Source organism: Trichosurus vulpecula, chromosome 7 (assembly GCF_011100635.1).
Source record: "Trichosurus vulpecula isolate mTriVul1 chromosome 7, mTriVul1.pri, whole genome shotgun sequence".
NCBI classification, from domain to species: domain Eukaryota; kingdom Metazoa; phylum Chordata; class Mammalia; order Diprotodontia; family Phalangeridae; genus Trichosurus; species Trichosurus vulpecula.
The window spans coordinates 1567235-1593526 of record NC_050579.1 but is presented as its reverse complement, the minus strand read 5'-3'; the positions used below and the strand labels follow the sequence as shown (position 1 = coordinate 1593526).

Genomic DNA, 26292 nt, shown 5'->3' with positions numbered 1-26292 from the left:
TTTTGAAAATTTTTGATCATGGTGTTAAACAAAATTTTAATTAGGGCCTCACCCTGGTCAGTATGGCATGCTCGGGAGTTTATTAGCACACCAAGGTGGCTGGGCTGTTGGACTCCTGCCCACCCTAAATTCGAACTGCCAACGCTTTTATAGACAGGAGGAAACAGCTTCCATGGAAGGGCAGAAGTATTTTGATTGGCACGTGTAGAGTACAGTGAGGAGATGGCATTAGTGTGTACACGTGCACCATCTCATGCAAGTTAGGCAGCCGAGTACTGAGAGTCTAAGGTCATGCGATGCCTCCCTCTACTCTGTATTAGGGGCTGTCCTTGCACAGTGGTTTTCAGGAGACCAGTGATTCTCACTTGACCTGTTTACCAGGTTGTTTTTCTTAACAACACCTAACATTTTCTTCTCTTTCTTCAATAACATTTCTTGGTGTCTCCATCTACTCTACCTTTTTGGAGAGCCTGCTGCTTGGGTAAGATTGACCACTTTCTCTTCTAGGTGATATATTCTCCTTCATTCTCTTTGGCTTCATTTTTTTGGGATATTCACATAGTCTTTATGGAAATTCTGGTTTTTCCTTTGAATCTCTGTTTTCAGTTGTTATGAAGGATGTTATAAAGGAAGTGGTTATGTTGGATTTGGGAGTATCTTTGGATTCATTATAATTCTTTGTTTTCATATTGGTCTGTTCGTTCTCCGTGCTTATTTCTCCAGCCTTAGTTCCTAAATTAAAGCTTTGTTCCAGAGCCAGGCTCCATCCCTTGTGCTTTTGAATGGGATAGTAAGCCCTACCTGGTCTTGTTCTGGATCACCTGGGTTCCTGGGATAACCCCCATCTACCAGGGCTATCCCCCCACTCCCCACCCCAGATCTTTGAGGTTCAGTCTACTATATTTTCAGTACAGTGCTGGTCCCTTGGGATCCTGACAGTGAGGATGTGCTCAGAGTAGGTTAGCCCAGGTGCTTGGGGGGAGAGGTGCTTGGGCTCCTGGTTCTGAGTGCTCCCGGTTCTGAGTGCTCCCTCATCTCAGTAGTTGCTACCACTCCCTGGGGCTTCCATGGTCCCCACTATAGGAGCTTTCTCAGAGGAGCCTTTTCTCTTGATGCTTCCACATATAGATTCTTGCAGGCTCCTCATGTCTCTGACCCATCTCTGGACACATGGGGAAGCTGCCATCTGGTTTGCCTGCACTGGAACTGGCACTGGTCTGGTTGGAGGTTTTCTTTCCTTTTGTGTGTGGGCTTCTGGCTAATTCTCTGTAATAGTCGGTTTTAGGATGTGAAAAAGTCACCATATTTCTCTTTGGAATTCTTGGTCATTTAGTCTGGTACAATTTTCAGGGCTCTTTTTTGCTTAAATAAGTGACACAGGCAGTCAGCTTCCATTTGGGTGGGAATCTTGACCAGAAATCATCAGCAAGACATTTCACAAAAAGTCTCTCATAATATCCCTTTGGGCAAATTGTAGAGATCTGGGGTAGCCTCGTGTGGCTGACTTTGGTGTCTTACCTTATCGAGCAGAATGCAGAATGGCATATAACCTGGAAGGCCGTATCTAGTAGTCTGTTGTAAGGCTATGCCTTGGACGTTGTCCTTTTCGACAGTTTTACCAACAACTTAGATAAAGCCCTTGGATGTCCATAAGTGAACTTGTCCCCCTGGATCCCTAGCCACAATGACTACCCTTCATCAGCCCTTCCTAGTCATACCTTACTCTGATTCTCAGGCTGAAGGGTCATGCCTCAGGGATTGCTTTGTAGATTGTAGATTTCATGGTAAGCAGAGGAAAGATAGAGGTGCCTTCATTGCACACCCAGTAAATATTAATATCCATTCTGGGGTGGGCTCTCTAGTGTCCAGCAGGTAGTTCTCTTTTGAGGCGCAGCTTTGGGGCTTGCAGCCCCTTGGGACCCCTGACATATAGGTGCTTCTGTGAAGAGCCAGGGCACAGGGGATGGAATGGAGGAAGGTGTCACCAAGCCCTCAAGTGGACAGAAGAACAGAGAACTTTTATTGTGCACAAGGGCCTCATGATAAGCTTAATACCCAGCATCCACCTGTTCTGGGTGCCAACCAGGCTACAGGAGGAGCTGGAAAGAGGGAGGAGGGCACTGCTGCTGCTGCAGCCTCCCTCCCAGGGTGGGGATGTGATGCCATCGGGCAGAGGGGCTGCCCTTGGCCAGAGGTAACAGCTGGGTCATCTCTACGGTGACGGGGCAGCCTTCATTGTTTGTACTCTAACATGCACGCAGGCTTGTATTTATACAAACTCCATTTGTATAATTTTATGTTTAAAAGTAAATTATTTGTGTTTGTTTAAAAAAAAAACTGAAGCATTTTGTTACGAATCAGTTACTGCCAAGGACCCAAACAGGGAGTCGGTCTGCCCTGCCCTGTTACAGACACCACTGTAAGCTCAGAGCTCAGAATGTGGGGCTTCTCCACAGAGAGCTAAAGAGAATATTGTTATTGATAATCTACAAGAAGTATAAATAAGGAAATCTATATAATAATAATTGATAAACACCAGCCTATCCACACCTGGAATACTGCAGGGCATTATGGGTGCTGCCGTCCGGACGCTGGAGAACATCTCCAGAAGGGAAATCAAGTTATGAAAGGAGTGGCAGGCAGGGGGGAGTCTCAGAGGAAGACAGGAGGGTGGGAGAGGCTATGCCTTAAGTAGGGGCCCTCGTGATACCTCACTCAGACCAGCTCCCTCCCTCAACACGAGAAGAGCCTGGGACCCCAACAGGAAGAGGGACAGGTGTTGGGACGGAGGCCCTCTGTCTCTGGCCAAGACTCTCACCCCCTGTACCTGGCTGCCTCAAACTTTTCCAGGAAGGGACATGTAGGATACATCAAGGAAGGGGGGGGAGAGAGGAAGCAGGTTTTCAATGATCAAAAGAAAATAATTTAGTTTTCAAAAAAAGGTAAGAATTTTCCCTCTGTGAATCATTAGCTTGAGGTAGGCCCTGCCCCCAGAAAGGCATAGAGCAGTGGTAGTTACCATGGCTACTGAGGGCATTTGGGATTTACCTGGAGGAGGACCAGAGTCTGGGGTGGCACAGTTTGTCTCATGACCCCAAATATAGGACTGAATGGCCCTCAGAGCCGACTCACAGCCAGGCTTTTAGGTTTTCCAGTTCTATCTCAGCATTCACTCTTTGTTTCAACTCTCAGCACTACCAGCCCAGAGCTTCTTTTGTCCTAAGGGAGGTTTGTTTTAATTTGCATGTTAGGAGTAAGAAAACACATTGAAGACCATTTTGTTTTAATGTAGCATGTAGCATTTAATTATGACCTGGTGTAGCCAAGCTTTCATGGGAGCCTAATGTATATTTGTTTTTTATTTCAGGATGTTGTGTGGGGATTAAACTCTTTATTTACCGTAAGTATAATAATTCATTTAATGTCAATTTTTGTTGATTCTCCTGCCTACTAATTTTAGGTATTATGTCACATAAATTCCAGTTTGCAAGGTACCTGTGATTTCATCAGCACAGAAAGCTTCCAAGGGCTAAACATATTAAGTGACTTGCCCAAGGTCACACAGCTACTGTGTGTGCCACGACCATCACTGAACAGCCTCTCCTCCCTCTGTCAGCCAGTCTGTCCAGATCCTTGTCTGTAGTCACTTACAGGCCACTTGGTCCACACACGTCTTCTGTCCCCCAGTGCCTGCCCTTACATTCCGGGTCTTCAGTGTCTTCAGTGTAGTCACATAGGGACTTGGGTTTATATCTTTAATTGTCTGCTTCCACAATGGCTACATTCATCAGTTTTCTGAACTACAAAGGAAGTCTCTGCTGTGGTCATTTGAAGTTTTCTGACTTCATCCTGCCCTTCCTTTATCTGCATTAGGCAGTTTCTGCAACATAAAGAATGAACCCAACCAGGAGGACTCTCTCTTAGCAGTCCTGAATGATTTGTAAAGTTCCCTTTTAAATGGCCTTCTCAGTGGCAGAGGAATTAATTCTTTCCTATGGTTTTCTAGTGTCAGTAAATTGAAGCTGCCCCAGGGCTCAGAAACTTAACTGGTCCTACTATCTCCTGGTGGCCTGCCACTGTGATCTGACCCTGAATAACAATTATCTGGAAAGGAGGAAGGGGAGAAGAGAAAAATAATGATGCAGACTTTATTTTTTAGAATGCTAAGAAAGAGGAGCCATCGTTTTTGTTGTGAATCTTCATCTCTGTCTCAGGGCTTCCCTGGCTTCCTTCAGCTAAAACCCTGGCTGCAGGGAGCCTTTCCTTGCCCCCTTCATTCTGATGCCTTCTCTCTGCTCAGTATTTCCTGTTTCTCCTGTCTGTAGCTTGTTTGTACATAGATGAGAACAGGGACTGTCTTTTGCCTTTATTTGTATCCCTAGTGTTTAGCACAGTGCTCGGCACACACTAGGCGCTTAATAAATGTTTATTGACTGACAAAAGGCATTATTAAGTGCTTCCTGAGTGCCATATGCTGTGCTGAGCCCTGGGGATGCAAATACTAGCAAACAACAGTGCCCCTTCCCAGTCTGTATTCTAAGGAGGGGAGGTGCCCAGAAAGGGGAGGCAGAGAGGAGAGGGCAGGGCAGTAGAGACAGCATGGATTGGAGGATTGAGGAAGTGAGGCAGGCCTGATTCTGGGCTCCCTGGTCAGAGCCCAGGCGGCCAAAGCAGAGACCGATGTTCAGGTTCAGTGTGCCAAGGACTGGGCTAAACCCTGCCGTACCAAGAAGGACAAAAACAACCTCTGCCCTCCAGGGGCCCATATTCTAGCAGGGAAGACAACATGCACTTATGTTAGAATATACAAGATAATGCGGAATAGTTGGAAAAAAGCTGTAGCGAAAAAGGCACTGGTGCTGAAGGGAGCGATTCTGTGTCTGCTCAGTGTGGCAAAGGTATGGAGGGAGAACTGTGCTGCTGACGCTTCCTTAGGTGACTTAATTGTGCCGATTCCTCAGACAGTCCATTAGTTTGATGTGGCTTCATTTTCCGTTCATGCATTTGTGCATCTGCCTACATGATGCGATTCAGAACTTTGGACCTTGACCAAATGGAGTTGGTGTAGGCTGGATTTTGTGCCATACACTCATTTTTAGTGTCTTCCTTTTGTTGTGGTTTTTAAAAATGGATGTTACTCTGAGGAAATAGGAAGAACAGGTTCTCTGTGTGAGAGATATCACTGCTGCTCTTGCTGTGAAAAAAGCCAAGTATGTCAAAGACCCTTCAAACCTGCAGTGAAACAGAATCAGCCCTACAAGAAGTAAAGGGTGGTCAAGAGCAAAAAACACTCTAGAGCTGACAGACAATAGCTGCAGAACAACCCCATTAACCCTCAGAAAAGAAGCAAAAACTCTCAAGGGACACAGCAGCTGGAGGGCTTGTTACTGATGCTTCAGCAGATTGGCACAGGCTTCTTGGGTTTGGAAGAACACCAGAAAGACCAATAAAAAACCAACTACCATGAAGAAAAAATGCTTGTCATGGACCATGACCATACAGAGACTAGAGTACTGAAGAGTGAAAAAGGCTGCCCGAAAGCCATTATCAGAAGCAACCCAAGTCAAACCATCTTCATCAGACTGCAAAACAACCACCCAAAAACATTTTGGAGATTATTTATTTCTAGTGAGCCTAGATGCTTTGTCCTCCATTTGAGGGAATAAAGAACTTTCATACAAATATTGATATACTGAAAAACAGACTTGTTCTGAAATTACAGAAATTCCCAAATTGGGGTGGAATGCAACTGAATGACTTTGCACCATGCCAAGTGTCATGAAGAGTTGAGAAATTCATCCAAGAGATGGAAATAAACATTTTTCAGTGGCCCGAAAACTTACCTGATTTAAACCCCCTTGAAAACCTGGTAAAATCTAGTAGCTTATATTTACATAGCACTCTATCATACAGTTTGTTATCTCCATTCTCCAAGTGAGGCTTTTGCTCCAAAGGGATGACAGAAAGAAGAAAAGAAGCCATATCAAAATATTGATAGCAGTACTTCTGGTCATATCAAAAAACTGTAAACTTCCCCCCTTCATTTGGGGAATAGCTGAACAAATTATGATATATGATTTACGTATCAAGACCATCTTTATAACATACAATTTGGTAGGACTCCTTTTCCTATTTTTCCCACATATTTTATATAATACTACAGTTAATTGTATTTTTCCCCCTATGGTAAAGATGCCCATTTATTTATTTATTTTCCCATTTATCTTTTTTTTATTTTTTAAGTCTTTAATTTATTTATTTAACATATTTAGTTTTCAGCATTGATTTTCACAAGAGCTTGAATTACAAATTTTCTCCCCATTTCTACCCTCCCCCCCACTCCAAGATGGCATATATTCTGATTGCCCTGATCCCCTTTTCCCTTCCTTTCTTGTAGGGCAAGATAAATTTCTACGCCCCATTGCCTGTGTATCTTATTTTCTAGTTGCATGCAAAAACTTTTTTTTTTTGTTTTTGAACATCTGTTTTTAAAACTTTGAGTTCCAAATTCTCTCTCCTCTTTCCTTCCCACCCACCCTCCCTAAGAAGTCAAGCAATTCAACATAGGCCACATGTGTATCATTATGTATAACCCTTCCACAATACTCATGTTTGTGAAAGACTAACTATATTTTGCTCCTTCCTAATCTATCCCCCTTTATTGAATTTTCTCCCTTGACCCTGTCCCCTTTTGAAAGTGTTTGTTTTTGATTACCTCCACCCCCATCTGCCCTCCCCTCCATCATCCCCCCTTTTTTTATCTTCTTCCCTCTTCTTTCCTGTGGGCTAAGATACCCAATTGAGTATGTATGGTATTCCCTCCTCAGGCCAAATTTGATGAGAGCAAAATTCACTCATTCCCCCCTCACCTGCCCTCTCCCCTCCTCCCACAGAACTGCTTCCTCTTGCCACCTTTATGCAAGATAATCCACCCCATTCTATCTCTCCCTTTCTCCCTCTCTCAATATATTCCTCTCTCATCCCTTAATTGGATTTTATTTCTTTTAGATATCTTCCCTTCATCTTCAACTCACCCTGTGTCCGCTCTCTCTCTCTCTCTCTCTCTCTCTCTCTCCATACATACACACACACACACACACACACATATATATATATATATATATATATATACACACATACACACACACATACATATGTACATACATGCACATTCACTTATATATATATATACATAAACATATACATATATATGCATATTCCCTTCAGCTACCCTAATACTGAGGTCTCATGAATCACACACGTCATCTTTCCATGTAGGAATGCAAACAAAACAGTTCAACTTTAGTAAGTCCCTTGCAATTTCTTTTTCTTGTTCCTTTTCTTGATTACCTTTTCATGCTTCTCTTGATTCTTGTGTTTGAAAGTCAAATTTTCTATTTAGCTCTGGTCTTTTCACTGAGAAAGCTTGAAAGTCCTCTATTTTATTGAAAGTCCATATTTTGCCTTGGAGCATGATACTCAGTTTTGCTGGGTAGGTGATTCTTGGTTTTAATCCTAGCTCCGTTGACCTCCGGAATATCGTATTCCAAGCCCTTCGATCTCTTAATGTAGAAGCTGCCAGATCTTGGGTTATTCTGATTGTGTTTCCACAATACTCAAATTGTTTCTTTCTGGCTGCTTGTAGTATTTTCTCTTTGATCTGGGGGTTCTGGAATTTGGCGACAATATTCCTAGGAGATTTCTTTTTGGGATCTATTTGAGGAGGCGATCGGTGGATTCTTTCAATTTCTATTTTGCCCTGTGGCTCTAGAATATCAGGGCAGTTCTCCTTGATAATTTCTTGAAAGATGATATCTAGGCTCTTTTTTTGATCATGGCTTTCAGGTAGTCCAATAATTTTTAAATTATCTCTCCTGGATCTATCTTCCAGGTCAGTGGTTTTTCCAGTGAGATATTTGACATTGTCTTCCATTTTTTCATTCCTTTGGTTCTGTTTTATAATATCTTGATTTCTTGTAAAGTCACTAGCTTCCACTTGCTCCAATCTATTTTTTAAGGTAGTATTTTCTTCAGTGGTCCGTTGGACCTCCTTTTCCATTTGGCTAATTCTGCCTTTCAAGGCATTCTTCTCCTCATCGGCTTTTTTGAGCTCTTTTGCCATTTGAGTTAGTCTATTTTTAAGGTGTTGTTTTCTTCAGTGTATTTTTTTGAGTCTCCTTTAGCAAGTCATTGACTTGTTTTTCATGGTTTTCTCACATCCTTCTCATTTCTCTTCCCAGTTTTTCCTCTACTTCTCTAACTTGCTTTTCCAAATCCTTTTTGAGCTCTTCCATGGCCTGGGACCAATTCATGTTTTTCTTGGAGGCTTTTGGCGTAGGCTCTTGTACTTTGTTGACTTCTTCTGTCTGTATGTTTTGTTCTTCTTTGTCACCAAAGAAAGAATCCAAAGTCTGAGACTGTATCTGGGTGTGCTTTCGCTGCCTGGCCATATTCCCAACCAACTAACTTGACCCTTGAGTTTTTCAGCGGGGTATGACTGCTTGTAGACTAAAGAGTTCTATGTTCCACGTTTGGGGGGGTGCGCCAGGTCTGCCACACCAGCACTCCTCCTTCCCCAAGAACCCCTAACCTGGACTGGGCTTAGATCTTCAGCAGGCTGTGCACTCCTGCTCTGATCCACCACTTAATTCCTCCTACCAGGTGGGCCTGGGGCCGGAAGCAACAGCAGCTGTAGCTGCCCCACCTCCACTGCCCTGGGGCGGTGGCTGAACCTCGAACTCCTTCCACTCCCGCAGCTTTTCCCACTAACCTTCTCCCACAGCTCACTGATTCAGGGCACTAGGGCCCGCTCCGCCCGGCTCCTGGTCTGGTTGGTCCGAGCCACTCACACTGGGTTCTGCTCTGCTCCGCTCCCAGCTCCTAGCTCTGTGTGGGATAGACCTCACCCAGAGACCAAACAGGCTGTCCTGGGCTGGAGCCCTGCTTCCCTCTGCTTTTTTCTGGGTTCTGCAGTTCTAGAATTGGTTCAGAGCCATTTTTTATAGGTTTTTGGAGGGACTTGGCGGGGAGCTCACGCTAGTCCCTGCTTTCCAGCTGCCATCTTGGCTCTGCCCACTAATTGTACTTTTAATAGTTGATAGATTTTTGTCTAGAAGTCTATCTGATCCCAAGGCTGTCCCCCTTCTCTCCCTTTCCCCCGGGAGCTCATTTATGGCTTATTCAGTTTCTTTTTCTAATTGGGATTAACTCTTCAATTTTTTGTTCTATTGAGCTGGGCACTTTATGTTTTTGTAAATATTTGTCTATTTTATATAGATTGTCAGTTTTTTAGGCACATAATTGGGCAAAATAGTTTCTAATTCCTTTATTTTTTCATTTGTTGTGAATTAACCCTTTTCATTTTTGATGCTAGTAGTTTGGTTTTTCTTTCTTTTTATCAGATTAGCTAATAATTATTTTATTGAGTTTTGTATATTTTTTGGTTTTGTTTCCAATTTGTTGGTTTTCTCATTTTTTTAGTTGCATATCCAATTTGTTGAGCCATTCTTTTTCTCTTTTATTGATGAAAGTGTTAAATTTTCCCCTAAAAACTGTTTTGGCTGTATCCCAAAATTTTGGATTTTTTTTTATTGTCGTCATTCCCTTTAATGAAATTGTTGGTTCTTTGATTTGTTTTGGACCCAACGATTCTTTAGGATTAAATTACTTAGTCTCCAATGAACTTTTCATTGTTTCTTCAGCAAACATTTATTGAATATAACTTTTATTGCATTGTGGTCCATAAAAGGTGAATGCAATATTTCTGCTTTTCTAAATTTGTGAAATTTTTAATGTTCCAATACATGGTCAGTTTTTGCAAAAATGTCATTCGCAGCTGAAAATATGTATATTCTTTTCTATTCCCATTCAGTAATCACTGGAAGTTTATCTAACTTTTCTAAAAATATATTCAGATGCTTAACTTCTTGTTCACCTTTTTCATCTAGGGCTTAAAGGGATACATTGAGGTACTCCGCCATTAGATTTTGCTATTTCTCCCTGTAGTGCATTTAACTTAAATATTTAGATGCGTTGTCTTTCAAAGCACCTATTTTCAATATTGATCTTAATTCACTGTTTGTGGCGCTTTGTCAGCAAGATGCAGTCCCCCTGTTTATCTCTTTTAATTTAGTCCACTTTTGCTATTGCCTGGTTTGAGGTTGTGACTTTATTCCTTCCCTTGTCACTTTAGCTGCAGTGTGAAAGATTTTGCCCCAGCCCCTTATGTGAACCTTGGGTGTTTCAAGTGTGTTTATAGTAAACATTGATTCTGATTTCTCATCCATTCTGCCACCTCTTTCCATTTTGTGAGGGAGCTTATCTCATTCACACTCACAATTAGGATTGATAATTGCATCATGAATTATAAAAAGGTCAGTTTCTGGGAAAACTAAGAAGACTGGCCTGAGGCAGGGTGAAGGGAGCAGGACTAGGAGAACAATTTATATGATAACAATATTGTAAAGAAAAATAACTTTGAAATGCACAGTCACTCTGATCTCTGATGCTCCTTTACCTGACAGAGCTCATGGACTCAAGGGGCACAAGGAGGTGTACTTTGTTAGAGGAGGCCACTTTGGGAGTTGACTTTGTTTGACAGTACATCTTTGTTATAAGGGTTTTGTTTATATTTTATTTCACATGGGGTGAGAAGGTGGTAAGGAGACAGGGGTTGAGGATACGGTATCCCACTCACCCCACAAAAAAAACAACTGTTGAGTTACAATCAAGGCTAGACTTAGGAAATAGACTGTTCAGCAAAAGTATGTTTAATATTCAATGTGTTAGGAATATAGTTTCATGACAAAGAATTAAGGAATATGTGTCAAACTCTTGCGAACCTAGTGCCATATTATGCAAAGCAAAGTGATTATAGCAAAAGAAGGCATATCCTAATAAAAAGGTATTAAGATGTAGAACACTGTGAAGTTGTAAGGTTTATTATATGTCAATCAGTGGAATTATTTTCTTCATCCTAAGTAATTGACACATCATTGTAAATGACCTGGATCTTCCAAAGGCTTTTCTAAATTCTGAGAAGCCAAAATCATTGTTCTTTTTTTTAATGTATTTAATATATTTAGTTTTCAGCATTGATTTTCACAAAAGTTTGAATTACAAATTTTTTCCCCATTTCTACCCTCCCCCCCCCACTCCAAGATGGTGTATATTCTGGTTGCCCCGTTCCCTAGTCAGCCCTCCCATCTGTCACCCCACTCCCCTCCCATCCCCCTTTCCCTTCTTCTCTTGTAGGGCAAGATAAATTTCTATGCCCCATTGCCTGTGTATCTTATTTCCTAGTTGCATGCAAAAACTTTTTTTTTGTTCTTGTTTTTGAAGGTCTGTTTTTAAAACTTTGAGTTCCAAATTCTCTCCCCTCTTCCCTCCCCACCCACCCTCCCTAAGAAGGCAAGCAATTTAACATAGACCACAATACTCATGTTGTGAAAGATTAACTATGTTTTGCTCCTTCCTAACCTATCCCCCTTTATTGAATTTTCTCCCTTGACCTTGTCCCTTTTAGAAAGTGTTTGTTTTTGATTACCTCCACCCCCATCTGCCCTCCCTTCTATCATCCCCCCTTTTTCATCTTCTTCCTCCTTCTTTCCTGTGGGGTAAGATACCCAGCTGAGTGTGTATGGTATTCCCTCCTCAGGTCAAATCCGATGAGAGCAAGACTTACTCATTCCCCCTCACCTTCCCCCTCTTCCCTTCCTACAGAACCAATTTTTCTTGCCACTTTTATGTGAGATAATTTACCCCATTCTATCTCTCCCTATCTCCCTCTCTCAATATATTCCTCTCTTATCCCTTAAATTGATTTTATTTTTTTAGATATCATTCCTTCATATTCAACTCACCCTGTGCCCTTTGTGTGTGTACATACATATATATATATATATATATATATATGTACCTACATATATACGTACATAGACACACACATATGTATATATATGTATACACATATAAATATATGCATATTCCTTTCAGCTACTATGATATTGAGGTCACATGAATCATACACATCATCTTTCTATGTAGGAATGTAAACAAAACAGTTCAACTTTAGTAAGTCCCTTGTGATTTCTCTTTCTTGTTCACTTTTTCATGCTTCTCTTGATTCTTGTGTTTGAAAGTCAGATTTTCTATTCAGCTCTGGTCTTTTCACTGAGAAACCTCGAAAGTCCTCTATTTTATTGAAAGTCCATATTTTGCCTTGGAGCATGATGCTCAGTTTTGCTGAGTAGGTGATTCTTGGTTTTAATCCTAGCTCCATTGACCTCAGGAATATCGTATTCCAAGCCCTTCAGTCCCTTAATGTGGAAGCTGCCAGATCCTGTGTTATCCTGATTGTTTTTCCACAATATTCAAATTGTTTCTTTCTGGCTGCTTGCAGTATTTTCTCCTTGATCTAGGAGCTCTGGAATTTGGCAACAATGCTCCTAGGAGTTTTCTTTTTGGGATCTATTTGAGGAGGCAGTCTGTGGATTCTTTCAATTTCTATTTTACCCTCTGGTTCTAGAATATCAGGGCAATTCTCCTTGATAATTTCTTGAAAGATGCTATCTAGGCTCTTTTTTTGATCATGGCTTTCAGGTAGTCCAATAATTTTTAAATTATCTCTCCTGGATCTATTTTCTAGGTCAGTGGTTTTTCCAGTGAGATATTTGACATTGTCTTCCATTTTTTCATTCCTTTGGTTCTGTTTTATAATATCTTGATTTCTCATAAAGTCACTAGCTTCCACTTGCTCCAATCTAATTTTTAAGGTAGTATTTTCTTCAGTGGTCTTTTGGACCTCCTTTTCCATTTGGCTAATTCTGCCTTTCAAGGCATTCTTCTCCTCATTGGTTTTTTGGAGCTCTTTTGCCATTTGAGTTAGTCTATTTTTTAAGGTGTTGTTTTCTTCAGTGTATTTTTCAGTATTTTTTTGGGTCTCCTTTAGCAAGTCATTGACTTGTTTTTCATGGTTTTCTCGCATCCTTCTCATTTCTCGTCCCAATTTTTCCTCTACTTCTCTAACTTGCTTTTCCAAATCCTTTTTGAGCTCTTCCATGGCCTGGGACCAGTTCATGTTTTTCTTGGAGGCTTTTGTTGTAGTCTCTTGTACTTTGTTGACTTCTTCTGTCTGTATGTTTTGTTCTTCTTTGTCACCAAAGAAAGATTCCGAAGTCTGAGACTGAATCTGGGTGTGTTTTTTCTGCCTGGCCATGTTGCCAGCCAACTTACTTGACCCTTGAGTTTTACATCGGGGCATGACTGCTTGTAGAGCAAAGAGTACTTTGTTCCAAGCTTGAGGGGCTGCACCATTGATTTCAGAGCTATTTCTATATAGCCAGCTCTGCCACCCCAGCATTCCTCCTTCCTCAAGAACCACCAACCCGTACCTGACACAAATCTTCAGCAGGCTCTTCACTCCTGCTCTGATCCGCCACTTAATTCCTCCCACTACGTGGGCCTGGGGCCGGAAGTAACTGCAGCTGTAGTTCTGTAGCTGCACCTCCCCCACTGCCCCTGGAGCAGTGGCCGAACCTCAAACTCTGTCCCCCACAGCTTTTCCCACTAACCTTCTCTGTTGTCTTTGGTGTTTGTGGGTTGAGAAGTCTGGTAACTGCCACAGCTCACTGATTCAGGGTGCTAGGGCCTGTTCTGCCTGGCTCCTGGTCTGGTTGGTCCTGCTGCCTCCCACACCGAGCTCTGCTCCCCTCCACTCTGTGCACGATAGACCTCATCCAGCAACCATCCAGGCTGTCCTGGGCTGGATCCCTGCTTCCCCCTGCTATTTTGTGGGTTCTGCAGTTCCAAAATCATTGTTAATGAAATCTTCTAAGCAGTATGTTTCTAAGTAGTTTAATTCATGGGGTTATTGTCAGGACCAAATTATATAACATATGTAAAGCCCTTTGCCAGTGTTCAAATGCTGTATAAATACCAACTATTAAGGTTGTTTTTTTATTTTTATTATTTGATTTGGTTTATGCGTTTTTAAAGAAGTGTATGCACACAGCCCCTGAGTCCTCCTGTGGAATCAGGGTATCTATAAGTAACCACAGTAGTGAGGAAAGCTTTGGCTGAGAGGCGGGAAGACCCACATTAAAATCCCCCTCCTGCCACTTCCTGGCTTTGGTGACTGTGACAGGCAAGTCACAGGGTGATCGTGAGGGTCCAGCAAAGGCTTGGGTAGAAAACAGTGGCTCTCACCTCTGGGGCAGTACTTTTCTGCCTGGGTTTTTATAACTTCTTTCTTAGAGATGACTATGGAGGTTTAGAGTGGTTGTCTTTGCAAAGTGATTTCGTGGCTAATCTTTGGTTAGGAACACAGCCCTTGAGTCCATATATGCCTTTGGGAGAAGGTGGCTCATCTCATTTTATGGGGAAGTCATTTATCATCTGTTCTCCCAAGAATACATTGTAATGAATAGAGGGACTTCTTCCATGTGTTGGGGAGAACATGTTCTGTTTGATATTTCTTTGTTCTTGAAGAATTTAAAAGATGAGAACAAATCTAACTAAACCCCCTGCATGGTTTATTTTGCGTGGCCCACCTACGTCCACCCTGGATGCCCCGAAGCTCCCTAAGCAAACTTTGGGCTTTGGGTTTTTTGTTTTGTTTTGGTGTTACAACAAGTTTCTAGTACTGTTGTTAAGTTATGTTTTCATAAACATGAAAAATACAGGACACTAAGTGAGTAGGTGAAAAAAGAGAAGTAAAGAAATTGAGTCAAAACAAGGCTTTATTAAACAAGTTTTATAATGAAGAAATTTTTTTTTGCCCTCTCTTAGCCACATAGCAATAGAGATGCTTATTTGGAGAGCAATTTATCTCTACTTACCCCAATACCAAATGTGGCCCCAGAATAGGGCATGCCAGCATTAGAAGTCCCATAAGGCTTACAGAATGATTGCTTTCCTCATGAACAGCCCTGTGAGCTTTTGATTCAGAATTTGAACCGAGGTCTTTTGACATCAGGACATTGCTTTTCTATTACACCCTAGCCCAGCCATCTGAGAGGTTCACATGATCTTTGTGACACCCATTTTCATATTGAACAGTGAGTTCTAGGCTAGCATGGCATGTGTGATGATGTTCTGGTTCTCTGGGGCCTTTTCTTCCCTTTCTCCCTCGGAATCATAACTGGAGAACTCCGGTACTGGCTGCCTTGGGGCCTTCTCAGGCAGCTCATTCCCTGCAGGGCTTCGCTCCGCAGTAACTGCCCCCTCATCTGTCCCTTACAGGAAAGCGACATTTACAGACTCACCATTTCTCTTGCTTTTAAGGACCTTTTGAATTTTGATGATCCTTTGAATATTGAAGCTGCAGAGCACCACCTGCGGGACAAGGTGAGTCGGTGCTTTGGCAAACAAACCTGATTTTTTTCCACTGCATAGACTGTCAGCGAGCAAATCTCTTTTTGTTTCTGGAATGTTAGGTCTTCTACTGAGTACAGAATATTAAGCTAAGTGACCGTGGCATTAGAGATCATCTAGCCTATCTGCCCCCTTATTTTACGGATGTGGAAACTGAGGCCCAGAGAAGAGAAAGGAACTTGCCTGTTAACCCTAAATGCTCACAGTGACAGCACAGCTCCTCCGTAGTACTAATGTCTCATGAGAATCAATTACGGCTGTGTATGGAGCCTGTCGTCAGTAGTCCTCTGCCTGTCCAGTCGACTTTTCAGGGGTAGCCAAGTCAGGACCTTGCAAAGCCCCATCACCAGGGTCCCTGCGTTCTCCAGAGCACTCATTTGTTGTGCTCAGGTCTGAGAGGCTCCTCCCCATAAAGGTGACTCCCTTGTAGGGAATTGCTTTGACCACCACAACTCAAGGCAGTTTCCTAAAACACTGCCCCCTTAGAGGAAGCAGCCGTCCTGATGAAATCCTGGGTCTTTGAAACCCTGAGGACCTTCCTCTGGTTGTTTCCTTTTTACACCTTTACATTTCTTTACTCTTGCTGCATGACAGCATTGAACACGTGGTACTGAACATCAATCCGACGCCCAAACTTGGTCAGTAACAATTTGCAATCAATTTAAATTCAATTAATAAAATGTCATAACTTTTTTCCATGTCTATTACTACCCACTCCACCATTCTCTAGTGAGTAGAAGCCCTGTCCTGTAACAGATACAGCTATAGTTAGGCAGAATAAAGCCACACTTTGGTTGTGTACGGGAATAGGTGTGGTTCTGTACATCTGGTCACAGGGATAGGAGGTGGGTTTCATTCTCAGCCTTTTGAATTCAGGATTGGTCACTACTCAAGTCAAAGTCAGCGTCCTCCTCCCCTCCCCCATCCCATTATAGTTTTGGTCACTGAATAACTTGTTTTCCAGTTTCTGTATTTGCATCGGTTCATACAAGACTCTGTATTTTTCTGAATCTGTTATGTGACTCATTTCTTACAGTACAGTAAAATTACTCTAAATTTAAGTATCACAATTTGTTTAGCCACTCGGGTCAAATCGAAGAGCATTTATTAAACACCTACTATGTGCCACACACTGGCCTAAGCACTGGGGATGCAGAGAGAGGCAGAAAGACAGTCCATGCTCCCAAAGAACTCACAGTCCAACAACATGCAAATGCACTGAATTTGTTTCCGATTCTTTGAAACAACAAGTACAGCTAGAAATATTCCTATACTTAAGAATCCTTTCTGCCTTTGACCTTCTTGGAGTAGCTACTTAATATAGATGTCACCGAGTCAGAGGAGATGTAGTTTAGTGATTTTCTGGCTTCCACACAGTCTAGTTCCTGATTGTTTTCCAGAATGGTAGGTTTGATGGCTAGCCAGCACACTTAGAGCCCATCCTCCCAACAATGGTTATTTTGCTCTCTTGTCATCTTGCCAATCTGAGGGGTACAAGGAGAACCTCAGAACTGTTTTAACTTGGTGTGGTCAGACAGCCCTTTACCTCAATGTGGGCTCTTTGGCCCCCAGAATAATGTTAGCTATGTAGAACTAGCCCTCAGCCCTCTGGGGGATGGAGTTAGGGTTAGAGTTAGGGTTAGAGCCGGGACTTTATTTCACGAGCAAGGTGATTGATTGACCAAAGGTAATAGCTTAGAAAATGAAAGTTCTGTTTGAATGACTCCAGATTACCACAAAATCCTTAGTCTCAGAAGACAGAAAGTCCGTAGTCACGATGGAACAGAAATTCTCAGCGATCAAGACTTGTTTTTAATTTTCAGATCTTCTTTGCTAAGGTGTTCTTCCCATTGCAGAAATCTGTGCAGAAAAAATAAGTTACGGTTATAAATAGCCCTCTAATCAGAAGGTGCTGTGGGGGATGGGGAAATGAAGGTGGATGTTCCCTTGAATGCAGGCCTTGTCCCAGCTTTTACAGTGTCTCGTTCAAACCTGCAGAGTGATTGACAGAGGCTAGAAACTGAAGCTTGAAATTATCTTTCATGTGTGACTTAAATGCTTTTTAAGAGTTTCTATCACTTAAGAAATATCAGAGAAGCTGTTAGGATGGAGTGACTTAAAGGACAAAAGGAGAATGAAATAAATGCAGGAATCTTTTCATTCCCTCTCTAATAAAACATTATCTTCCCCCTGCAAAGACCCACTTTGCTCATCCATTTTCTGTTGATAGCCCTGCCATCTTACCAGTCACTCAAGCTTAAAGCCTTGAAGGCAAGCTTGTTGCCTCCTTCTTTTTGCCCTAAGTGACTAAGTCAGCCGTCTCTTGTCTCCATTCCCTGTCACGCTCCACACATCTCTGCTGGACGCGTGGTAGTTTCTGACCTGCTTGCTCTGCTGCCATTGGCTGCTGCTTGCGTGTGTCTCCTTGCCTCCTGTTCTGAAGACTGCAATCACATGTATATTGTCATGGCTGTGGGGGTGTAAAAACAACAACAACCAGCTCACAGAATGCTGCAAGCCCAGGTTCTTTTGATCTGCTTTACTAAGGAAAGCAACATTAAGGGGTTAACAATCTTACTTTAATCCAGCATACAAATATCATTCACTCAGTTCAGGGGGAAAAGCCAGCACCCTGAGCTTCAAAGCAAGTACAAACAAATTACAAACATTGACAGACAGACCTTGTCTGATTCAAATCCCAGAGTTTAACAAAGTCCCAACACCCAGGTTTACAAACTGGAGGGCTCTTAACAACAGCTGCCGGAGTCTCCTTATCAGAGTCTCCTTATCAGTGCACCACCAAGGGTTCCAGCCCTAAGCAAATAGTTCTGTCTTCCCTTTTTATGCACTCTTTAGCCGTCATCAAATGTCATCTGAGTCACCAGAACTTAAGCTCTTACTATTGGCCCTAGTCTTAGCACCTCCCTTCATTAGCCCCACCTGGAGTCCCACCTTAGTACAATTCACACCTACATAGGCTTAGCACCTAATAGATAGGGGTTTGGGCCTGGGGCTTAGCACCTAATAAGACTCAATCAAAGATACTGAATTAATCAAAGGAAACAAAGTCCCAGACTCTTCAAGAGCACTTGGTTGAATAAGTGCTAAGAGCCCATCTTGATACCCAATACAATCAACTGCCCTGTTATTCTGTTCACCATCCATCCCTATGACTCCCCAGGCCAAAAACATCTCTCCACTACTCCCTCGAGTTGTCATTGCTATTAGTATAAAGTTCTTTTAGGGCAGGGAATGCCTTCCAAGGGCCTAGAACAGGGTCTGGCACATAGTGAAACCCTCAAGTGCCTTTTCATCGATTCAGTCAGAATGACTGAAGAATATGCATTTGTACATCAGCCTCACCTCCCTTGTTGGCTCTGGCCAAGCCTATCACTTGCCATCCAGACTCCCAGGCCTTGCCATCTGCCCAAAAGGTGTGTGGCCCCTTTGTGTGAGAATGGGAGTGTCCTGAGAGCAGGAAGCGTCTCACTTTTCTGGCTGAATCCCCAGAGTGCAGCTCCAGTGCTTTGCACATGGTCAGTACTTCCTAAATACTTTTTTCATTCATTCCTGATTTACTGGCACAGACCATTTTCAAAAGACCAGCCGAAAACAGCATTAAATATAGTAAGAGACTTTCCTAGGTATGTGATCATGGCGGATCATTTAACTTCTCCAGAGCCTCAGCGTCCTCATCTGTGAAAAGGGTTGTGATGGAGCTTTAATGAGATCATACATGTGCATGTTGGAGCACATTTGTGTAAAAGCAGTACTTGGCCCATAGTAGATACTTGAATGCGTGCTGATTAATCGAATTGTTTGATTTACATTTTACATATTAAATTCATCCCTTTAATACTATGAGGATCAGTGGCTTCATGAGTGGGGATACATTTTGTATCGATGATGTTCCCAGCCTCTCTCTGACTTAGCAGATGGTCTTCAGGGGTTGCCATGGCAAAAAAAAAAAAATGAACTAATATTGTGCCTATGAATGAGCTCAGCTAGTCCCCTGACAATAGCCCTTGGCCCCTTTCCAGCTTCTGAGGGTCTCCTAGAGCTGCTAGACTCCTTATATAACCTTTGAGAGCCCTAGGTTGCATCCACACCATGTTCAGGCATAGAAATAAGATGAGTGAAAGAGAAAAGTTACTGGCAGACAGAAACAGTGGCAGCTTCCAAGGCGGTGTGCCGAGTCTTGTTTTCTTCACTCCCTTGTGTGGGGCAGCAGTAACAATCGCAAGCCCCTGCTCTCCTCCCCCTCCTCTCCTCACCCACCCTACACTGGCAGGAAATGAGGTGACACCTCTCAGGGCCTCTGGGGGCTCTCTCAAACTGAGTCAAAGGAGTTACGAAAGCACAAGGCCTGCGTGTATTTACTTATATCAGGTAGCAGCAGCTACACGACATGGCCTTATAAAACTAAGCTGGCCAACATCCTCGCTTTAGACCCTTGTCCTGAGAGGCACCAGGGGTTTGACCCAACCTCCCCGAGCCTCTGAAAAGAGGATTAGTGATGCATGTAGCGCCTGCCTCATGGGGTTATTGTGAAGAGAGTATTTGGCAAACGTAAAGCTGTATCTACACACTGTTATATTTGTCTTTATCGTTATTATTACCTACGCAGAATTAGTTGACAGCCTCAGCTGACATCGTCAGAAAGCCCGGAATGTCAGACAGTGTAAGGGAGAGAGCTTCTGTCCCTGCTGTTGCTGCTGTCATTCAGTTGTGTCTGACTCTTCGTCACCCAATTCAGGATTTTCTTGGCAGATACTGGAGTGTTTACCATTTCCCTCCCCAATGTGTCCGCATTTTACAGATGAGAAACTGATGCAAATAAGGGTTAAGTGACTTGCCCAGGGTCACACAGCTAATGTCAGAGGCTGGATTTGAACTCAGAAATCTTCCTAACCTCAGGCCTGGCACTGTATCCACTGAGCTACCCAGCTAGCCTTTCTCTCCCCACACTTAGTTGATAATGTCCCAAAAGACCCAGCATGTGGTCATGCCTTCACAAAGTCTAAAGGAATTCTCCTATAGCCCCACAACAATGGGTGATCACTTCCTTAGTCGGTTTGAGAGGATTATGAAGCCCTAGCCATTGGTTGAAGGCAGCTGAAACCTCTCAGGACAGGCTGAAAGGATCAGACATACTGCTTCTCTCTTTATATATAGAAGCAATTCATGGAGGAGGCCAGGCCCAGCAGACAGACCCTTCATCTCTACCAGAGAGCAGCAAGGGGGAGAGGATACTCTCTTCTTCCTCCTACCCCCTGCCAACGTCAGTAGAGCCACAGGAGGCGATCAATCCAGCTAGAGCGTACCTGAGGATGGGCAGAGATAGAGATAGTCGCCCAAAGAAGGAAGGCATTAAGGACTCAGCCAAGAATAAAGCCAGAAAGGAAGTGACCCCCTGCAGAGTCACTGTACCCAAGAGGAGCTGCCTGAGGACCATGCAGAGAGAAAGGGCCTCCAGGCCCTGGAGCACCCTAAGGACAAGTTCTTTGCTCCCTTGTATCCTAGCTATGTGCATATGACCATCATTTATTCCAAGTCTGACCCCATTCTGCCCAGGGACTCCGTGTGTATATCAAGGAGACTGGGCACAACTTCAGGAGAGTGTGTTCTGTACCAGCTGGCCTCCTGTCCCCTCTTAGTAAATCCCTTTGCTAAAAGCTAATTTAGTCTCCTGGCTGATTGTTGGTAGGAAGCACACCAGGGGGAGCTCATGAGCTATAATGGTAGGCGTTACCTCTAGACCCTAAAGTAGCAGCCGCCCTTTAGGCTCCCAAATGGAGAGAGCTTCCACAAAGGGCTTTATAGAGAGAAGACGACTGGGACACTGGGAGGAACCCAGGAAGCACATGACTGACTGCCCTCAATACACAGCTAGCTAATTCCATGCTTTTTGAATGCGCCGTGCCTGCTGCAAGCTGCCAAGCACAAAAAGATTTGTTCTAATAGAGCAATTCTTTACAAATCTGACTTAATTCCAAATGCTGCATAATCTAAAGCACTTATTATTCACCCTGGCCAAGGACCTTATTTTCTTTTAATAAAAATAGATTTTTTTAACTTAAAAAAATTCTTAATTATATGATGGCTCCCTGGAAGAGCGTAATAGAAAGGATAGAGAGGGAAGTTTAGGTTATGTGAAAACAAAAGATTGCAGCAAAAAATGTATTTATAAAAATAGCAGGGAATGCAGTTCGAACTGACCTTTTCCCCTGAGCATTCTGTGTGGATTTAATGAGGTTTTACTCCATGTAATCTTCTATCCTGCCTGACATTTAGTGACAATCTCTGTGTGACGGATGGAGACTTAATGCATAGATCAAGAATGATTCACAAAGATATTAACATGGAAAGTATGGTTTTTGCAGGTCAGTAATTACAGTTTGATGTGTTCCTGTGATTCAGGATGGAAATAAATAAGGTTTTAGTTTGGAAGGGAAATAGATGGTGCATCCTAATTTAGTTGCTGGTAATGTTTTCTTAATTAGATTTTCTTAAATCTAGAAATCGCAGCAAATTACATTTATCTTCCTCGTTATAAAAATTAATTTTGACATAATTACTTAGTGACAAATTAGGCAGTCATTGCTGAGCTAACTTGGGTTAAGAAAAGTCTCCAAATCCCTGAGTTGGACAAGAGCACTGAGGTCTCAGAGCTCTCCGCTCCCTGGCCCAGAATCCTGTCTGTACTGTCTAGCCTCTGCTTGAAGACCCTTTCCTAGGGAACCTGCCACTCCTGAACAGGACTTAGCTCTGAGGAGCTCAGAGTTGGTCCTTCCATGTTCCTTCCACTGACTCAAGTCAGCCTCTTTGGGCCCATTGGCCCTGGTCCAGCCCTCCGAGAACAAACACGGCAAGCATCTCCCCATAAAAACCCTTCCTGTTCTTGCAGTGAGTCATCAGGGGCCTCTTGAGGCGGCTGTTCCTTCACTTCTGCTCCATCACTGCCCCTGCTCCATCACTGCCCGCCTCTCTCTGGCCTCGGCTGAAATCCAGAGCACTCCCTGGGTCAGTGTCCTTCCTGCTAGCCCGAAGCTTCTCAATTTCCCTGCCTCTTCTCCAGAGTCACCACCCTAATGAACTTCCCCAATGTCACTCAGTGTGGCATTCTTAAAAAATGCACATCAGAAAGAGCACCAACCAAGGTTTTCTTAGGAATAACTAAGTAGGCAGTGCTAATGAAAATGACCCTGAACCTGGAAAAGTGAAAACTCCATTTGTCTGCCCGTGCCCCCTAGGTATTGATGGCTTGCAGCCTTCAGCATTCCACTGGGAATAAAATTCTTTATAAAGACAGTCTTTGACTGCCTTTCATTTGAATTCCTCTGGCCTGTGGGAGGCTGTTTCCTGCCCTGGAGCCTGAAAAGAAGGGTGGTTTTCTGCTCCTAACCTTTTTCATCTTGTGTAAACAAAATCTGCATATGAATTTCAGCCCATCCTCAGGTTGCTGGTGACTAACTGGGACTTCCCTTGTTCCCCAGACTGGAGACTCTTACACTACTCCTTTTCTTTCTTTGGTATGTACGCTGCTGTTTGGGGCAGTTTTTTCTCCAGAGGAAAAAAAACAAACCAGCCAAAAGAAAAATCTTTTTCTCTCCTAAAGGAAGTAGTTTTTTTTAGAATGTTTGTTCAGTCAGCGACAGCATAAAAAAGTACTGTATGCTTTCTGTTTTCTCTCGAGGCTCTCATGCTTTATTAAAACGAGCTGTCATTAAAATGTTTTCGTGCTGGAATTCATTGGAGTGGCTTGCCTCAAATGACAGCATGAGCGGCTGTCCTATTTATAACCAGACTCCTGAAACCCACCCTGGAAATAGAAGGTGACCAGCTGGGGCGACCTTAAGCATGCTTGGAGGAATTCTGATGTGATTAGTAAAGGTCCGCACAGTGTGAAGATGGAGTGTATTCACTAGTGTGGGAAATGATTATCAGAACTTAATCAGTAAGGATTAATGAAGTGCCTACTGTATACCAGGGTTTGGGGACGCAAACTTAATAACTGAAGAAATCCTCACCGAGTGCTTACGTTCTAACTGGGAGGCAACCAGGAAGCCCACATAGAATAAAAGGAGAATTTGTACAGAGTGGGTAAACATGAAGGAGTTTGAGGGGGAAGCCACCAGCAGTGGGGAGGGATCAGAAAAAGCTTCATGTAGAAGGTGAAACTTCAGCTGGGCCTTGAGGGAAGAAAGTTACTCTCTGAGGCAGAAATGAGGGGGTGGGGGGAGAAAAAATATTTAAAAGGGATAGCAAGTTGTACATAACAGATTTGCAGTTTCATATGCAATCATTTTTTTTATTATACTATGTATGGAAATGCTTGTTTTATTCCATAAATTAAAAAGAAAAAAATGAAAAATATAGTTGGGAATTGTTTAACAAAATAAGTGAATTTTAAAAAGTGCACTCTGGGCCTGGGGTCACCAATGAAAGAGGATAGAGGCAGAAGACAGAGCAAGGAATCACAGGTAGGCCAGTGTGTCTACACTGCAGAGTGCAAGACACATGGCTAGAAAGACTGACGGGCCAGGGTGTGGATGGCTTTAAAAACTGAACAGAGAACTCGGTTGGACTCTGGAGGCAACATTGGAGTTGACCAAGTAGGGAAGCCACCTTTGTCCTCCCTCCTAGACATCTGCAGCCAAAAATCAGTCCCTCACAGCTGACCCCAACACCTAGGTCTTCAGGGGGCTTCAGAGGGGGAATGTTCAACACCACCCATGACTGTTCCCCTTTGCCTGGGAGGGTGGGCAGGTAATGTTGGGTCTTTCAGGCTTTGTCACTTATTCCTCGAAGGCTGCTGGGACACCAGTCCCAAGCCCCCTGCCTCCTGTCCTGACCTCACCCTCGCTGAAGCACCCACCCAGTCAGCATGACAAGTTCCCTTTCACAGGAATCCCAAACCCCTCTAGACTCTTCCCAGAACAGGGACATAAATAAAACCATGTCCACTCGATAGCCAGAGGAACAGAGGCACAGAGACGGTAAGTGACTGGTTCCCAGAGGCTGTGACTTTGTCCTGATGATCCAGCCATTTGCTTTTGGTGGACAGCAACGGCCTTGGCCCTGCTCACAGCTCCCACCACAGCTTGCACAGATGGATTCAGTGGCAGGAATGATGGTTTTCACCTTCTCTGTGGCTCCAAATGTCTCCCTAGCTACACCACCTGAGAGCTTGGAGTAAGAGTCTTATTTGGCTAGGGTTATTATTGTCAGAGCATTACTGTGTCATTGAACCCTCTCTTCTCCCTTCCTGCGCAGGAGGACTTCCGGAATAAAGTTGAAGATTACATTAAGCGTTATGCCAGATGATGAAGGATGGCAGGACCGTGGTTTCGCACCTCCAAGTTGTATCTATCACTTTAAAAAAAGAAAGAAAAAACAAATAGTCGGCACCCTCCTTCCCCACCCCTTCCAACTCCCCATCTGCCCCACTGGCTTGTACACGTCCCGTGACCGTGTTGTACCGAAGAAGAGAACCTTCCTAACTGTCCATTTTACATGGAGAACTCAACATAAATACAGCAGGAACTTGTGTGTATTTGGTTTTAAAAAGTTGTTTGCTTTAAAATGTTTACTTTTCTGAACCCGTACTGTATAACCTATTGATGATTCTTGAGAAATTTAAAGAGATCAGTACTGAGCTAGCGCTTGCCACACTGGGCATCGGTTCTCGGCCTGCTTCCTGTCCCTCGAGGGCGCTCAGGGCCTGCCTGTGGACTCCTGCAAGGTGCATGCCGGAGGGCCAAGGATCATTGTGTATATCTCCTCATGGAATGTTGATGCTATTTAATGTAAGTATATTTTGGAACAAATTTGTAATTTATACATTTGCTGCTCTGATTCCTTTGTTCTTCCTCTCTCATTCTGATTTGCATTTTCATGGTGCACAGTAGAGGCAGAAGGGATCTGTTCAGCACAAAAGCTTAGTGTGAGGAAATAGGAAAACCTTACCATCTTCTCATTGAAAAGGGAACCCAAAAAACCAACTTTAAAGGAATCGAGAATCCTTTCCCTCCAGGTCTAGTTATGGCAGGGACATTCTGGACCCCATCAAGAGGAGGAGCCAGGGCTGGACGTGCTTCAGGCTTGAAACCCTCAACAGCGCTGAGCCTTGGTGTTTAGGTGCTGACACTGATGTGAGCAGGGCCATTTTACGTGCTTCAGCCCACCCATGAGCGCTCGCTGAAGAAAGAGGAAGCCTGGACCTCTTACTATAGAGGGGCCATTACCTCAGGAAGCCATCCGAACATCCCTGAGAAAGCAGATGGGCAAGGTGAGCTGTGATGTGTGCTGAGCCTCAGAGAGGGACCGCTGAGCCCTGACTGCTTGGAGCCACAGTCATTTGGGTCCATCTGTGTCAGTGGGAGAGTACGGGCCTGTAACAACGCTACCTGCTGCTACTGTGGCTGTGTAAGGCCAATAACACCAGCACACACAGGAGGGCTGCTAGCACAGGTTCTTTGCTTTTCTAAGGAAAGCAACTTTAAGGGTTAATCTCACCTTAATTAAACATACATGTATCATTCACTTAGTTCAGGGGAATAAGCCAGCACCCGGAACTTCAGAGAAAACACAAACAGAAATTACAAGCAGCAATACATACAGTTACTAGAGAGAGAAGCACCAATATCTGGGTTTTCAAAGCTGGGGGGGTGGGGTGCGGCTCCTTAACAGCTACCCAGAGTCTCCTCCGATCAAATCACACAACACTCTTCCAGTGAGTAAGCCCACAAGCAAAATGCTAATCTCAGAGTATACATACCCTGTTTAGGACCCTGGAGCTTAGTGCCTACTTAGCAAAAGGGTGTGGGAAAGATCTTTAATCAGTAGTACCGTGGTACATATTGTTTCAAATCAGTGACTCAGTTCAAACAAAGGCAAGACTCAAAGGCATTTGATTGC

General features: G+C 43.4%; 1 protein-coding gene across 1 annotated transcript in view; it reads left to right on the top strand.

The window, feature by feature from the left end:
• UBE2F (ubiquitin conjugating enzyme E2 F (putative)) overlaps positions 1–25215 on the top strand; it is a 125154-nt gene extending 99939 nt beyond the window's left edge. Inside the window, exons 8-10 of the mRNA XM_036765811.1 lie at positions 3368–3400; positions 15283–15345; positions 24649–25215. Coding sequence (XP_036621706.1) covers positions 3368–3400; positions 15283–15345; positions 24649–24699 — 147 coding nt within the window. The 3' untranslated portion in view covers positions 24700–25215. The remainder of the gene's footprint in view (positions 1–3367; positions 3401–15282; positions 15346–24648) is intronic.
• The last annotated feature ends 1077 nt before the right edge of the window (positions 25216–26292 follow it).